This window comes from Antedon mediterranea, chromosome 4 (genome assembly GCF_964355755.1).
Source record: "Antedon mediterranea chromosome 4, ecAntMedi1.1, whole genome shotgun sequence".
NCBI lineage: Eukaryota > Metazoa > Echinodermata > Crinoidea > Comatulida > Antedonidae > Antedon > Antedon mediterranea.
The window spans coordinates 15,486,249-15,501,818 of NC_092673.1; the positions used below are offsets into that span (position 1 = coordinate 15,486,249).

At 32.0% G+C, this 15,570-nt stretch overlaps 1 protein-coding gene across 1 annotated transcript; it reads left to right on the plus strand.

Moving 5' to 3' along the window:
* The first annotated feature begins 528 nt into the window (after positions 1 to 528).
* On the plus strand, positions 529 to 15,377 carry LOC140046765 (glycerol-3-phosphate acyltransferase 4-like). Its single transcript, XM_072091486.1, has 15 exons — positions 529 to 712; positions 1,338 to 1,425; positions 1,819 to 1,964; positions 2,167 to 2,209; positions 3,432 to 3,486; positions 3,908 to 3,973; positions 6,179 to 6,253; positions 6,811 to 6,900; positions 7,026 to 7,119; positions 10,908 to 11,026; positions 11,374 to 11,429; positions 12,373 to 12,458; positions 12,839 to 12,967; positions 13,278 to 13,357; positions 13,749 to 15,377. The coding sequence occupies exons 1-15, from the start codon at positions 572 to 574 to the stop codon at positions 13,852 to 13,854; spliced, it is 1,374 nt and encodes a 457-aa protein (XP_071947587.1). The 5' UTR covers positions 529 to 571; the 3' UTR covers positions 13,855 to 15,377.
* The last annotated feature ends 193 nt before the right edge of the window (positions 15,378 to 15,570 follow it).

A 15,570-nucleotide genomic window follows, 5' to 3' on the forward strand; every position in this document is an offset into this window, starting at 1 on the left:
CTGTAGTTTTACCTGAATTTATGGTTACCAAGCGGGTCGCCATAGTGCAGCGCCACCATCCATAATTTAAAGATATATTGTCCTCCTAAAAATTTTTTTGTTGAATATGTTATTTTAATGTCACATAATAGTTATTCACTATCACAAAAAATTGGGTCTGAAAAAAATTTATTTACCTGAGAAAAATGTAATTTAAAGCAAAAAATGGTCAAATTGTCTGGCATGGAAGACAATGAGTTTTTGGGTAATTTAACTGTTTATTTTGTCTTTTTATAGGTGAAATAATTTTTTTCCCCCCTTTTTTTTCTTATGGAAGTGAAGAACTTCATTAAAACTGCAAATTGGCCTATTCAAAGTCCGATTTTAAAAATCTTTATTTTTCATTATTTTGGGGGACAATACATCTTTAACTTTAAAGAAACTTTTAAAATAGTTTTTTTTAATGGATTTTACATATACGGTAATATCAGAAGGGAGCAAGAAGTTTTTGAGGGCGCACTACTATTTTTCCATTTTGGTTGGCAATTTACTGCATTTGTTGATTCGCGAGCATTCAATCAATGGCAAAAAAATGCAGCTCTTTTTAACTCTTCTTGGTGTATACTTATCACCGCTAATTCTTATATTGAGCCTGATTATTATCCCAGCATGTTTTGGGGTTTCCATAGGACTTAGAAAGCTTTATATGCAGTTTTTACTTCGTTTGTTTGAGGTAAGTGCATTCATATATAAAGTTGTAGCCTAGCTAGCCTAGCTAGCCTACTGTACTGACTGTTTAGGCCCTAGGTAGGTAGGCTACCCGCCCGGCCTGGCAGTAGTAGGCCCTAGCTAGGCCTAGTACCTGTACCTAATTTGGTAGCCTTACTAGGCCCCTAGACCTCCTCCTCTATTAATTTGTATTCAGCTAGCTAGTCCTATGCGCAATTTGAAAGATTTCTTTGTGCAAGGGACATTACAAATATTATTGCGCAATTCAACGATGAAGAGGTGCGTCAAAAAACCTAGGCCTAGGGTAGGGGGCACATCACATCAATGAACAACGGTGTGTTAATGACCGTCACTTTACCACCCACCATAACATAAACAACACGGTTACCTAAGGTAAGTCATATTTTTGACGCATGACGGGTGTGGTATTCATATTCATAAGGTAAGACGCACAGTGGAAAAATGATGCACCTTTCCCATACAATTGACAAGTGCATTATGCCAGCCAGCAGCTACAGTAATGCATTTTTGCAGCTACAAATATCTTTTTCAATTTTAATATTAAAATACTGTTAGTGTTACACTAATGAAAAATAATGTTTGGCAAAAAGTTGTTTTAAATTTTTCAGTTTGGGCGTCAACGATTAGCTTTAGAAGACAAAAAAAGAAATCATGATGATGAAGAAGAGGAAGAGGAGGAAAATTCATATGAATTAAGTAATAACTAATGTGACAGCTTTTTTAGATTAAACATGTACTGTCCCCCAAAAACATGAAAATTGAAAATTAATAAAATCAGACTTTGAATAGACCATTTTGTAGTTTTAAGTTACAGTACACTACCATAGGAAAACACTTTTAACTGTTTCACCTATTATAAAAAGACAAAATAAACTGTTAATTTTATCCACAACCTCATTGTCTGACAGGCAAATTGAATACAGGGCAAAATATCCTCTGATAACTTTAATGCTTTCGATATCGTTTGTGCGAATGTTCGCATACAGTAATTATGTTGAAATATTTATAATGATGTGGTGATTATATTGTAAATTTATCCAGTTTGTAGTAGTAAAGTGGGTTTTGTACATTTTTTCTATGTGACTCTAGGGAGAGACAGAGGAGGAAGTGGTAGACACATTGCTCAGGGTGTCAAATACCAAAAATCTGTTGTTAATTCAAGAAATGGTATTGGTAAGACACAAAGAGAATTTGAACTATCAGATGGATTATATTTTTGCAAAAAAGCTATGGAAGTAAGTTGTACTGACGATAATTGAAAACTTGGATAGTGTGAAGGGGGAAAAAGGGGAGTTTTGTTGAAATTACAGTAGATTTGATAAAAAGCTCAGAAATTACATCCTTCGTAGATTATTATTTTCATATTTCAAAACCAAATTAACCTGACATAACGATGGTGACAAAAAGAAAATACTGATGTGTTTTATTTGGTTTTAGGCAATAATTGATGATGACGTTACCAAAAGATTTTCAGCAGAGGGTAAGGATTTATTGGATTTTAAAAATTTAAAATTGTGTTTCTCAATAATATTTCTGTAGTCTTTAGTAAAAGTTGAATTTATGAAGAAAAAAAATCTAAAGTTTGCATTTCTACTGCATACAGTATCTTCAAAATAGTGTAATAGTTTTTAAAAAAATAGTAGAATTATTCCAGAATTTTGTTGCAGCAGACACACTATCTATTAGACTTTCTGGTACATGTCTTGTTTATTAGAGGACCCCCCCCCCCCATATGAAAGAATGGTATGTGTGAATGGTCTACCAACAGAAGAGTTTTACAGGCCACTCTGCTACCAAACCAACATGTACTGTAACTGTTTAGAATTAATCCAGAGGATGTATTATCACAGTATGTTATTGTACAACAATAATGTACAGTAGATGTTATCAGCTGTGCTTTATGAAAAGGACACAAGGTCAATAAATACAATACAAAAATCAATGTGCATTGAATATTCAAGAGATTTAATTTTGATCTGAACCTGGAACATCATAAACTGTTCCTACAAAATAAAATCTCTCGTAACTTTATGAATGATAAAATTTGACAAATTGTTGTTGTATATGTTATCATCTACAATTAATTTATTATAGTACTACAGTATGTGCTATAACAATGCATCCATCTACAATTAATTTATTATTTCATCTAATGATAGTTATATTTTGAATTGACCTTGGAGAGCACTATCTTTGTTATGTACAGTTATTTAAAAGTATTGCCCCCAAAAACAAACAAAAAGACTTTGATTGAATAGGCCATTTTGCAGTTTTAATAAATTTAATCACTTTTTTTGTCGATCCAATTTTTGGTAAAAGCAATTTTAAATTTGTCTGTATTGCTATGTGGTGACTCAAAGAGGTCTGTATTGTAGCAAGTTTGATATTACATATCTTTAGTCTAGACACCACATTAAATAATGTGATCAGGCTTTGATTAATTATGTTGCAATTTTTTCTTCTTTGTTATCTGACTACATTGTGGGTTTGTAACATACTGATAACAATTCCATTGTGTTCAAATCTATGTTTCTTTTTTCTTTTTCATGTTAGTCAAACTACAACATAAAGGTCTGTAGTGATGCTTGAGGACCAGTCATTTTTATTGGTCATACCGCGTCAGTCAGTACTGTGAATCCCAGTATATAATTTGTTATAAAATTAATTCCATAAAATTGTAATTTAGATATTTTTTTTGACAGAATTACCATCATGGAATCTTTTAACAAGAACCAATATGAATTATCAATATTTAAGGTACTGATCCAACACATTTTGTAAAAAATTAATTTCTAAAAAAGTTATCTCATTGAAAATGTTACTTGAAAATACTAGAGACAAAATTCCCCTCATTTAGCATTCTCCGAGAAAATTAAACTTCAGTGGTGGATCCAGGTGCCAGGGCCTAAATTATTGAAATGAAGTGCTGAACTTAATTTGATGTCCTATCTTTTGCATTACTGTTGGTGAAATTTAGAGGCCTGGGCCGACTGGATCCCCCTTGAATCTTCCTCTGCACTCTCTTCTGAAATAAAGACTTAAAACTGACTTACTTTAAAAAAGCCATGTACATCTTTCGGAAATAGTAAGCCTTGGTATATCTATGTTCCTAATAAAAACATGTTTTTTATTTCTGTTTTGACGAGTTGTAGTTAATCTCTCTCTTTCTTTTTTTCAGTATGCGACTGACCATCCTTTGGGTTATGGGATTCATGATTCGTTATTTTATTTTATTACCAATAAGGTAAAGTAGATTCTCAATATCTAATGTAATTATTTTTTGATACACATTTCATTTACAAATAGGCCAAATAAAATGTTTGGTTTTACATTCTTTTAAACAATTAAATTTAACTGTTAACTATTATCCTTTGTCAAGCGTTCCAAGGTGTATAATTTATGCTATTAGCATATACACCTTGGACTATTATTATTATAATAGCATATATGCTATAATAATAATAATAGTTCATTCTTATATAAGCAAGCTCTCAATGCTCTGAACATTATTACCCTGGTCATTTTTTTTTTGGATCAAACACGTATGGAAATATACTCCCATAATGCAACTATAGTAATCAGCGCAAAGTTGTGTCTTGATCTAACCGGGTACCCATTTATACACCTGGGTGGAGAGAGGCAAACGTAAATAAAGTATCTTGCCTAAGGATACAAGCAATTATTATTATTATTGTTATATTTCAACGAGGCGAATATAAAACATTCATTATTTGTTTTATATTACATCTAAATAAATTGCTGTCGTTTAAATCGGATTGAATAAAAGGTACATTTTTTTTAAACACAGTAAGATTTATTGCTTTTGAAACAATGTGCATATTTTACATTGCATAAATACTCATATATTATAACGTACTACTGTAAATAAGATTTATTTGGAAAATTGTATTTTAATTGCATTTTTACAACAAAAAAAAGGTAACTGGCCCATGGAAGTGGAAGTGCTCTGATTTGTAATTAGATTCACTACTAAGAGTTTGAGATTTTGATAGGATTGTTTCGGGTTCTGAAATGGCATTATTTGATTGGTCTTCTGAAACTTCATACATTTTTGTAGTACAAGTACAGCTCATAGACATTTTCTTTTCATTACTTGTTCGGGGAGTAATGCTTTAATGACGATTCCGATCTATGCCCTGTAAACCAACATTATATATCGATTTGGAAATCCTGCCTCATCAAGTATTGTGCATGTTGTAGCCCTTGACTATGATTTGTGTTTTGAGCATACAGCCTTTGCAGAAATCATTTTCATCTTCTTTCCAATTGTATTTATACCTAACGGTGCATTTATGTACCATGGAGATCCATCATTTGGTGCAGTAGATTTAGGACGCTGCCGAATACATTTTTGATTTGGATTTAACACTTCTTTGAAGGCAAGGAAACTTGAGACAGGGCACCTTTTTGAGCCACGAATTTCATACACACATTATGTCCACTACACTGCTCATCTTCATTTTCACGTCTCGATTTGGTCAAGGTATCACGATGTACAATGTAACGAAGATCGTTATCTACTTCAACAAAGATTAGCTAAGTAAATCATAATATCAATAAACATTTTATTTTGAAGTCCATCTGGTATACTAATATCCAAAGAGTCAAGTATTTTCCCAATGTCTTCTTCACTCACTGCTTGTATGTGTTGCACTACACCTTTACTATCTTTTTTAAGCTAACAAGCATGGCTTTGTATGTTGTATTACTTTCAGTTATATCCACATCGTTTTTATCATGGAAGTGTCGGCCTAGGCCATAACGAATCGCATGCATCGATTTCTTTGTATACAATTCTCCGTCTTTTGTTCGTAGACCCCCATATTAGAATCGACTAAAAAAACAATCAAATTCTGTCGTGTTTAAACTTTCTACATCTGCCAATGTTGTGCCTGAAGCTTGTGAAAATGCCTTGATCCTTCGGATGGCATATTAATTTGCCTTTTCGTGTTGACAGAATCTGCTTCAGCATGTAATGTGGCTAGTTCCTGTTCATTCAACAGTGCAAAATTACTGCAACTAGAGTCGGCCATTTTGGTATCTTGTCATCTGCTGTTGCTGCTCCCTGAGGTGTTTACAAACGAAAAACTGAGGCCTGACAACAGGTGGCGCTGTTGTATTTTTTTTCACCTGCCAAACGTTTTTTTTTACACAAAAATGTTTTAAAATGTATATTAAACAATCGTTTAATAGTGCGTACACCATGTGACCAACAATCGTCCAATCAAATGACAGGAGATTATTTAGGATATAAATTAAAATATTCTCATTAAATTGGTATGTTACAATACCTAATAGTAAAGCCCTGCATCAAAAAACTAAATATATGATCAGGCCTTTTTTAATCATATAATTGATTGCTAATAGAAGAAATATTAAATTGGAAGAGCAACATTTTAAATCATTTTTTTGTTATTATGTTTATTAGGTTAGCCGTGACTGTGTTTGCATTATCCTATCTAATAACATCTACCACATTACTGGGATGTATGCCAGATTCAAAGTAGGTTTCAGAATTATTATTTTAAGCATTCATTCACAAATCTCATTATGATAACCACAGATGTTATTTAATTTAATTTTGGTTGTAATGCTACAACTGTCTTTAATAGAACTAAAATTTTGAGACATTCTCAACCATGCTTTATTTCCTTTTGGAAATACATGGTGTACTGCAAACCTAACTTTACCATTTACCATCATCATCTTCTGCACAGCAATTTGACCTCCAGTCATGCTTGTCAGATCCAAAAGGTCATTGTTTGACTACACAACATTGGCCTAGACAACCTAGGCAAGCTTACAGCTTTTTCTCTCTGTGGGTGAAATCATTTATTGCAGGCAATGATTGTACATTGTCCATAGGAGGTCTTTTGTTGTCCAATGAGAAGCATTCTAATATAGACGTTTGGTTTGTGTCTTTAGGAGGGCTGTACATCATCAAAACTATTTTATGCCTTGCAAAGCACTCACACGCCCTTTGCAATTTCTAGTTATAAATTAAAATAAATGTAAAACAAATAAAAATTGAATTTGAAATAATTTTTTTTTTCATTCCAGCCTTAAACAAATACTTAATAAATATGTAAGTTTAACCGTCTATAGGATATTATGCCGCTGTTTTTCAGCTATGATCACCTACCATGGCCGGTAAGTATACAGAAATCTAGTATTTTTTATCTAGAAATTGACTATAGCTGTCTGTAAAGAACATTTATGTACTTGTCTTGGGAGATGTTTATAGAATGTTTAACAATATTTTTCTTGTAATTCAGAGATAATCGGGCTGTAGGTGGTGGTATTTGCGTTGCTAATCACACTTCACCAATAGACGTTTTAGTACTTGCCAGTGATAATTGCTATGCATTTGTAAGTCAATTCGTTATTTATATAAATTATATATTCATTTATTATATTTTGAGAGCTGCAGTAGCCGAGTGGTTAGGACACAAAACAGATAGTATATCCAGGTTCTATTAATATACCTTTCTACAAGTAAAACCATATTATAATTTGTTAAGAGAGTTGCAGTAGCCGAATGGTTACCTTTCTACAAGGCAAACCAAATAATATTTAATGTTTGAGTTGGATGGTGAGAATATTTCATGAGTTTTTAACGAGTCGGAGATGAGTTGAAAATAGAGAAATCAATTTTTTCTTGAAAATTCTCTCTATATTCAAAAAAATTAAAAACTTTCATTAGTTTTTTTATAACATCTACTTTTATTAAATTTATCTATAAAAAATCATCGACAAATGCTAGACTGGGTAATTAGGCCATTAAAAAGGACAACACTTTAACTTCAGTTAAATAGGGCGCTTGAACAAGATCAGTCAAAAATTCTGCATGGCAAAAATTCTAAAAATGTTACAGAAAGCTGAAAATGCAAAAGAGTGCGTTATTTATCACCATGATATCACTTCTCAGTTCAGTAGGGCCAATTCCAAATGACATGTGATGCCTAATTAACCAATCAAATTGCAAGAATACAATTTGATTTGTTAATAATTATTATTATTCTTTATTTGGTCCAATATAAAAATACATTAGAAATTCCTCTTATATACACTGCAGAGATAATAACAATATACATACATGCAGAAAACAGTTAATATAGAAAATCACAATAAAATATCAAAAAGTCTACGATCCAGGTGTTCTCTCCATGAGTTAGCGCTGGACAAGTTTGTTATAGGTGACAATAGACTGTGGGACAAATGATTTATTGAAGCGTTTAGTACGGCTTCGAGGCAGACGGATACGAATATTAGAAGGAAGAAAAGTGTATTCCTTAAGGAGGGGGTGGTCTGTTTGGTAGAGTATACGTTTTACCAAGGAGAGAACACCTGCATCATAGTTGAAATTAAGAACGGATACATCAACTCCAATAACCCGCCCAGCTCTTCTGGTAATTTTATTTAATAGTTCCTTATCTTTTTCATATAAACAAGCCTCCCAGATAATTCTACAAAAAGATATAACACTAAGTATGGTTGTAATGTTATTACACCAGTCCAGCTTTTCGTCTATTATAGTTCCTAGATATTTATACTCTGGAACAACTTTGATTAACTCATTTCCTATATTAAGGGACTCATGAACTGACCTATTTTTTGTCCTAAAATCAACTATCAATTCACATGTTTTGTTTAAATTAATTTTAAGGTAATGGTCTTTACACTAATTAGTGAAATGGTTAACAATAACAGATTGGTTATTATTTATAAGACTAACAAGAACAGTGTCATCAGCGTATTTGATTGCCATGCAGTTATACAGGGCACGACAATCGTCAGTGTAGAGAATGTACAGCAGGGGGGAAAGGACACACTCCTGTGGAGAACCAGTGCTATTAAAGATTATTGGCAGTAGATGTTTTATTTACAATAACCTGTTGGGATCTAAGGTGGAGAAAATTTCGGATCCAAAGAATAAGATATGGGTTAATACCAAAATTAAGAAGTTTAGGAAGAAGCATGTGACTTTGCAAGGTGTTGAAAGCAGAGGAAAAGTCGATAAAAAGAAGACGAGCATAGGAGTTAGAGGTTTCAAGATGCTTTTTGATATAGTGGACAAGGGTTGCTGTAGCATCCTCCACACCACGATGCGCCCTGTATGCGAACTGCATGGCATCAAGTTTTGGTTCTACAACAGGCTTAATTAAATTTACAATGAATCTCTCTAAACACTTAATGATCAGAGAGGTCAAGGCGATTGGTCGGTAATCATTCAAGTTGTTTACAGTAGACGATTTAGGAACGGGGACAATTAATGAATGTTTCCAAATGGAGGGAATAAGACCTGATTTTAGTGTTAGCTGAAAAATATGTTGAAAAATGGGGGATATTTGAGTTGTACATTCTCTAATTAAAATACCTGCTAGTCCATCGGGACCAACTGCTTTCCTAATTTTAATTTTACGAAAGAGCTGTGTAACATCTTCGACTGAGATGTTAACAGGATTACTTCCGGTATCTAAATTATTACAAAAAGTGAGGGTCACTTCCTCAAAATTATCAGTGTCAAATCTACAATAAAATTCATTTAACGATCGTGCCAATTTTTCATCATTGAAACCTGTGAGCATTTTAAAGGAAGTGTTATTTTTACACCCAGTTAGTGATTTAACATCATTCCAAGTCTCCTTGGATTTATTCTCTGAGAAATTTTTCTCAATTTTTTCCTTGAATTTCTGTTTAGCTTTTTTTATACAATATTTCAAGTTTGATTTAGCTAACTTAAGGCCAGCATGGTCATTATTCTTAAATGCAAGTGATTTGGCTTTTAAGGCCACCTTAACATTATGATCTAACCAGGGCTTGTCATTTGGGTACAATTTCACCTGCTTACGAGGGATGGTTAATTCCTCACAAAAAGAGATATATGACGACACAGTTTCAGTTAGTTCATGGATATCACTAGTGTTAAATCAGGACACTCCATTCTGTAGCCTCTAGGCAGCCCTTAAGCTTTTCAAGATGTTCGGGGTACCATAATTTAATCGATTTGGTGTCCACCTTACTTGACTTCAATTTTTGTTTATAACGTGGCAATAGCTGTATAACTTGGTGATCCGACGCACCGATTCCAGATAACTTGAACGATTTATAAGCCCGCGGTATATTACAATAACAAAAATCAAGTGTATTTCCTCCTCTTCTCGCACATGAGACATACTGTTTAAAATTAGGTAAGACACAGTTAAGTTTACACTGATTCAGATCTCCTAGAATTAGGACAGGGCTCTCAGGAGAGCGAGCTTGGAGTCTATGAGTGTGCTCAGCTATAGCATCCGCAGCAATTGAAATGCATCCTGGCACATAAACAACAATAACTTTAATGCAACCAAATTCTCTTGGCAAATAAAAAGGCCTAAGTGTCAGTGACAGCAATTCGTAATCTGCAGTGCAGAGTTTGTCAATAACTGTAATATTTGAGCACCATCTATCATTTATGTAACAACATATTCCACCGCCTTTAGACTTATTCGATTCCAAAGTACGATCACCGCGAACACACAAGAAACCATTTATCTTTACACTGCTATCAGGTACTTGCTCATTGAGCCACGTTTCGGTGATGCAAATAAGGTTAGCGTCACGGTATGTACGATCAAATTTAACAAGAGCACTTAGTTCATCAGTTTTATTTTTTACTGACCTTAGATTCGTGAGAAGAATTGAGGGCAATGGAAGTCTATTTAATCTACGGCGTAAGCGTTGTTTAATACCACCTCTTTTCCCTCTCTTCCGATTCTTTTTCCTATATAAATAAGGCGAGAGGTTTTGTCTGGACAACTCGTACGGAATTTAAAAAATGGCCGCCTCACAACACGTGTTGTTATTACGTAGTTCGTGCAGCTCCTTGCCCGTGTATCTCACAACTAATACAGCATGGCTTGTGCTGGCTGTTGCGGCTAGGCACATCCAGAGCAATTTGGGCAAAAAAAAATAAACACTAAGAACACGAAATTAGTTCCACGATACACCATACCACATAAAAAAAAACAACTGACAGCAATTAGACCAAACAACAGATTTCAAAAACGACAAAATAAGGTGCAAGAAAACTACTGCAGTGTATAAGCGTCGCATTTATGTAAAGCGCCACCAATTATTATTATTAATATGAAATAATTCCCAAAACATTTGTTTAGATTGGTCAAAGTCATGGTGGTTTATTTGGTGTAATTCAGCGAGCTTTAAGTAGGTCAGGAACTGACCATATATGGTTTGAAAGATTTGAAATTCAAGACAGAAGGGGTGTTACACAAAGGTATGTAACTTGAAGGACTTAAGTATAATTTCAACCCCATAATGGCAATGACAACTTCTTTTATTTTCATTTTTTAAGTTCACTGGAGAGCTATTCCATAATCAATTTTTTTTGGTAAATTTTTAATGCAATCAAGTTCCTGTTTTTTGAAAATTTCATACCCAGGCCTCCTTTTAGATTGGGTCATATAAAGTATATTGCTTTGATTACTGGAGCGAAAAAAAAATCTTGTACACCCATCCTTGTCACTGGGCTATGTTGTCCTTGTTTAATGTTCATGCCTCTGTGACAAATATGTAATACAGCCTCCTGATGCCGAATTTAAAATTGTACATTTTTTATTTCAGGTTAAAAGAACATGTTGAAGATGCAAGAAAATTACCAATGTTAATTTTCCCCGAAGGTATTGTTTTTTTTTTTCGTTTTGTTCTTCAGACTAGATTTACATTTATTATTTATTTTGTGTGGGCATAAACAACATTTGACAGTTAATTGACTAAATTGTTTCAACAAAATCTGTGCCTTTTATCTCATTGATTGAAAGTCGAGATTGAATGAAATAGGACACCACAACAAAATTTCATTTCCTTTTAATTTGCCCATTATATTTTTTACTCGGAAAACAATTTTTCCCATAATTTTATTATACATACCCGTCTATAAATAAATTATGTTTACTTAATAAATACTTTAAAATATTAATTTATCAACTGTATTATCTAAATTTATGTAAATATTCTATATATATATATATATTGTAAACATCACAGGCACAATATTCTAAAGTAAATTAATTTGAAAAAATAAAGTTGAAGAAATCTGTATATAAACACCACAGGCACAGAATAAATTCGAAACTGCCTGGTGATATACTGAAATGTAATTAATTAATTTGTAATGATAAAGATGAGGAAATCTGTATAAATATCACAGGCAAAGAATAAATTTCAAACCGCCCAGTGATTTAATTAATTAATTTGAAGCGTTAAAGATGAGGAAATCTGTGAGAATGAGAAAAACTCGCTCCAATTGAAATTCAAACCCGAAACTTTCTTCTTGATATGCATATGTCCTAATCATTAGACCATTTCATGGTATTTTCCAACCCTGATTGGATAGCGACTCTTTAACACTCTTGGTGGGTTACGGCATAATATGAATAAATTCCCGGACGAAAACATGATTGTAAATTTAAGGGCCAAGGAACAATTTTTAAGTAAATGAATATAAAATTATAAAATAAAATCATTGGTCATATTGTAGTCTGTTGTATATATTTTAACTAACCTTTTGATTAATTTTTTATATCTTTTGGATAAAAAAATGAATTGTTATTATTTCCGAAGGTACATGTATCAATAATACATCAGTAATGATGTTCAAGAAAGGAAGTTTTGATGTTGGTGGTGTAATATATCCAGCTGCTGTTAAGGTTTGCCATTGCACACATTATTTGCTTGTACAATGTTTCTTCATAATAATGTTATTCTATTATTATTCTATTTTATAATACTAGGGATCTTTCGATTTATAAGGAAAAAGTTAGGTCATGTCAATTGATGTGTTGTTGGTCGTCATTTGAACTTAAAAGCCATTAAAACTCTCAAAGTTAGGAAACACGTCACAATGAATTTACACCACATAGTTTGGTGATCATCGCAAATCGAAAGGTCCTTAGTATTTTAACATGAAAGTTTATAATATTGTTCTTGCCTGTGGTTGATTTTTTATTTTAAAAAAAATTAAAAAATTTAGGCGCATGTGGCCAAGGATTACCAATAGTAAATTAATCACAATATGTTTTGTTCTTAGTATGATTCAAGATTTGGTGATGCATTTTGGAACAGTAGTCGTTTCTCTGGTATGCATTACCTCTTAATGATGATGACAAGTTGGGCAGTTGTAGCTGATGTCTGGTATCTTCCACCAATGTATAGACAAGTACGTATAAAACAGATATGGTGCTTCAGATATATTCTAATATGTATTGGACAATCAATATATCACCAGCTGGAACAAAATATTTTTTTTTGGTAATGCTTTACTGATTTATGGTTTGTCATAAATTAATAATGCAAATAATGAATGAAGTGCGATGGTACAACTAATTTCATAAGGTGAAAGGTGAAATTCTATTTCACCGAATGAAATTATTTGTACCATCACACGAATATAAAAACATCAATTATTTGTTTAATATATCATCTTTAAATTTATTTAATTTTATATCATATTTTATACTTTTCAACAGGATGGTGAAGAAGCTGCAGCATTTGCAAATAGAGTCAAAGCAGAGATCGCCAAAAAGGGAGGACTTGTTGACCTTGTATGGTATGAAATTTATTTCCTAATTTTAAACTCTAGAGGGCAGTATTAAGAATTTTTACTGAAATCTTATGAAAAAGGTGTTTTTATTTTATCTTTATTGTACTATAATAATGGACAATGTAAGTAGCCCATAATCATGTAGTAACTGGAAAAAATGTTGGTCAGACAGATAAATGAGTCCATAGGCATTTGAAGGAGGTCAACAAATAAAATTTATTATACCTTCTATTACACTTTAAAATCTTTCTGATGAAATCTGGGAATTCAAAATTCAAACCTGACGTCTCACACCCAACCTGGTTGCGGTGAAATCTGATTGATTTAATCTAATTAAGCTAAACTATGTATCACTATATAAAATCTAAGTAATTCATTTTTTTAATTTGTTTTTTAGGGATGGTCAACTGAAAAGAGCCAGAGTAAAAAGTGAGCTGATGCGAGAAGAACAACTAGAATACAGCAAAATAATTGCAAGCGCCAAAGCCAACCACAAAGATTAAGATTCATCTATATTTTTATTCAAAAAGCGTTTATTCTACATTATGCACAATTTTAAAATAAAGTTCATATCGGCTATTTTTATTCTAAATTTTAACTTTTAGAAAGAAATTTTTTTAATGACCGCAATATTGATGCTGAATTAAACCTATTTTGATTTGTATATTTAAATATGAAGCTACTAGTAATGAGGAACCCAATGGTAATTCTATTTTTCGAATTTGTTAGGTCAATGTTAAATACAGTATTAAATTGGCTGGTATCCAGTTTAATAGACATGCATTTTAATAAAACTGTAATTTCTGTATCTATGTTAGTTAAAAAATGTTTGAAGATGTTTTGTCCCCAAAAACATGAAAAAAGAAGATTAATAAAATCTTACTTTAAATAGGCCATTTTGCAGTTTTAATAAAGTTATTCACTTCTGTAAAACAAAAATCCCCACAAAATTATTTCATTTATAAAAAGACAAAAGATGGTTAATTTTAACCAAATACCTATTCATTGTCTGACAGACAATTTAAAGTATGTTTTATTTTAATTAAATGGTTTTCGATCCAGTTTTTGCTCAAAGAGAATAACTATTATTATGTGACATTAAAATGGCATATTAAAACAAAAATGGAATAAAAATGGTAGCGGACAATATATCTTTAATTTAAGTTTTTTTTTAATTATGAATGACGTGGCATGAGCAATAATTATAAAAGTTGTTTAATACGCTAAATTATATATACAGTATACTATACTGTTATACTGTAAACCCAATTACAGTATAGTATAGTTAGGCCTAGCACATATTTTCGGTAAATATTATTTTATTTTAAACCATGTTTATTTAAATTATTCTGTTATATTTTTTAATTAAGTTTAAAATTGTTTAATCATAAATATTGTATTATTGTCCTATGTTTTTTGGGGTTAAAATTAGTATTTGTTCAGTTGTATTTAAAAAAAAGATGCTTTCCATCATTATCTATTGATTGATATTTATTGTTAATTTGATTTCTTTATAAGCCAATAGTTGAAGGCAATACCAATACAATCATTGTCAATTTTGTTTCTTTACTGTAAGCCAATAATTAAATTAAATACAAATAATTTTCTTTTAAAAGATAAACATAATTTACTTGGGGCTAGTGTATAAGCTTTCCCCTGCCATGTCTTCCAATTCATTGATTTCCATCCAAATTATTTAACAGATATTAAATGTATTAAATATGAAAATAGCCATTGAGATATACAGGGCAGATCTGTGTGTTGTACTTGACGTTAATAGTGGTTGCCTACCAGGGGAGCTTAATTATGAATAACAATTTTTTTTCTCGGTGTTTTGCGGGTGCTAATTTGTTATGTACCCGCTCCGCCTCGTTCTTATTTAAGATATTCTTTCATGATCAATCTTTTAACAGTATTGAATTGGTGGGGTGACATTTGCGTGCAATCAGGAATTATGTGTTTTAATTAGTATGTATCGATGGATTAAAAAAAAAAATAAATAAATATTTATGTTTATTTGTTCATACTTTTTGTTGTCCTGTGTTCTTGTCCTAAATAAAAAATAAATAAAATGACGGGCATTACATTCATTATGGATATTGCATCCACTTCATGATTAACAACCATAAACAATTGTTTAAATAATATGAGAGGAATATTTTCATGAGTTTAAGATTTAGAACTGAGGCAAAAAGAACAGTCAACCAATTCAGAAAACT

Bases quoted from the DNA above. Each gene is read 5' to 3' on its own strand.
- LOC140046765 (XM_072091486.1), top strand. From the start codon at position 572: ATGCAGCTCTTTTTAACTCTTCTTGGTGTATACTTATCACCGCTAATT. The intron at 2,210-3,431 runs GTAAGGATTTAT...TTTTTTTGACAG, and splicing joins CAAAAGATTTTCAGCAGAGG to AATTACCATCATGGAATCTT. The intron at 6,901-7,025 runs GTAAGTATACAG...CTTGTAATTCAG, and splicing joins ATGATCACCTACCATGGCCG to AGATAATCGGGCTGTAGGTG.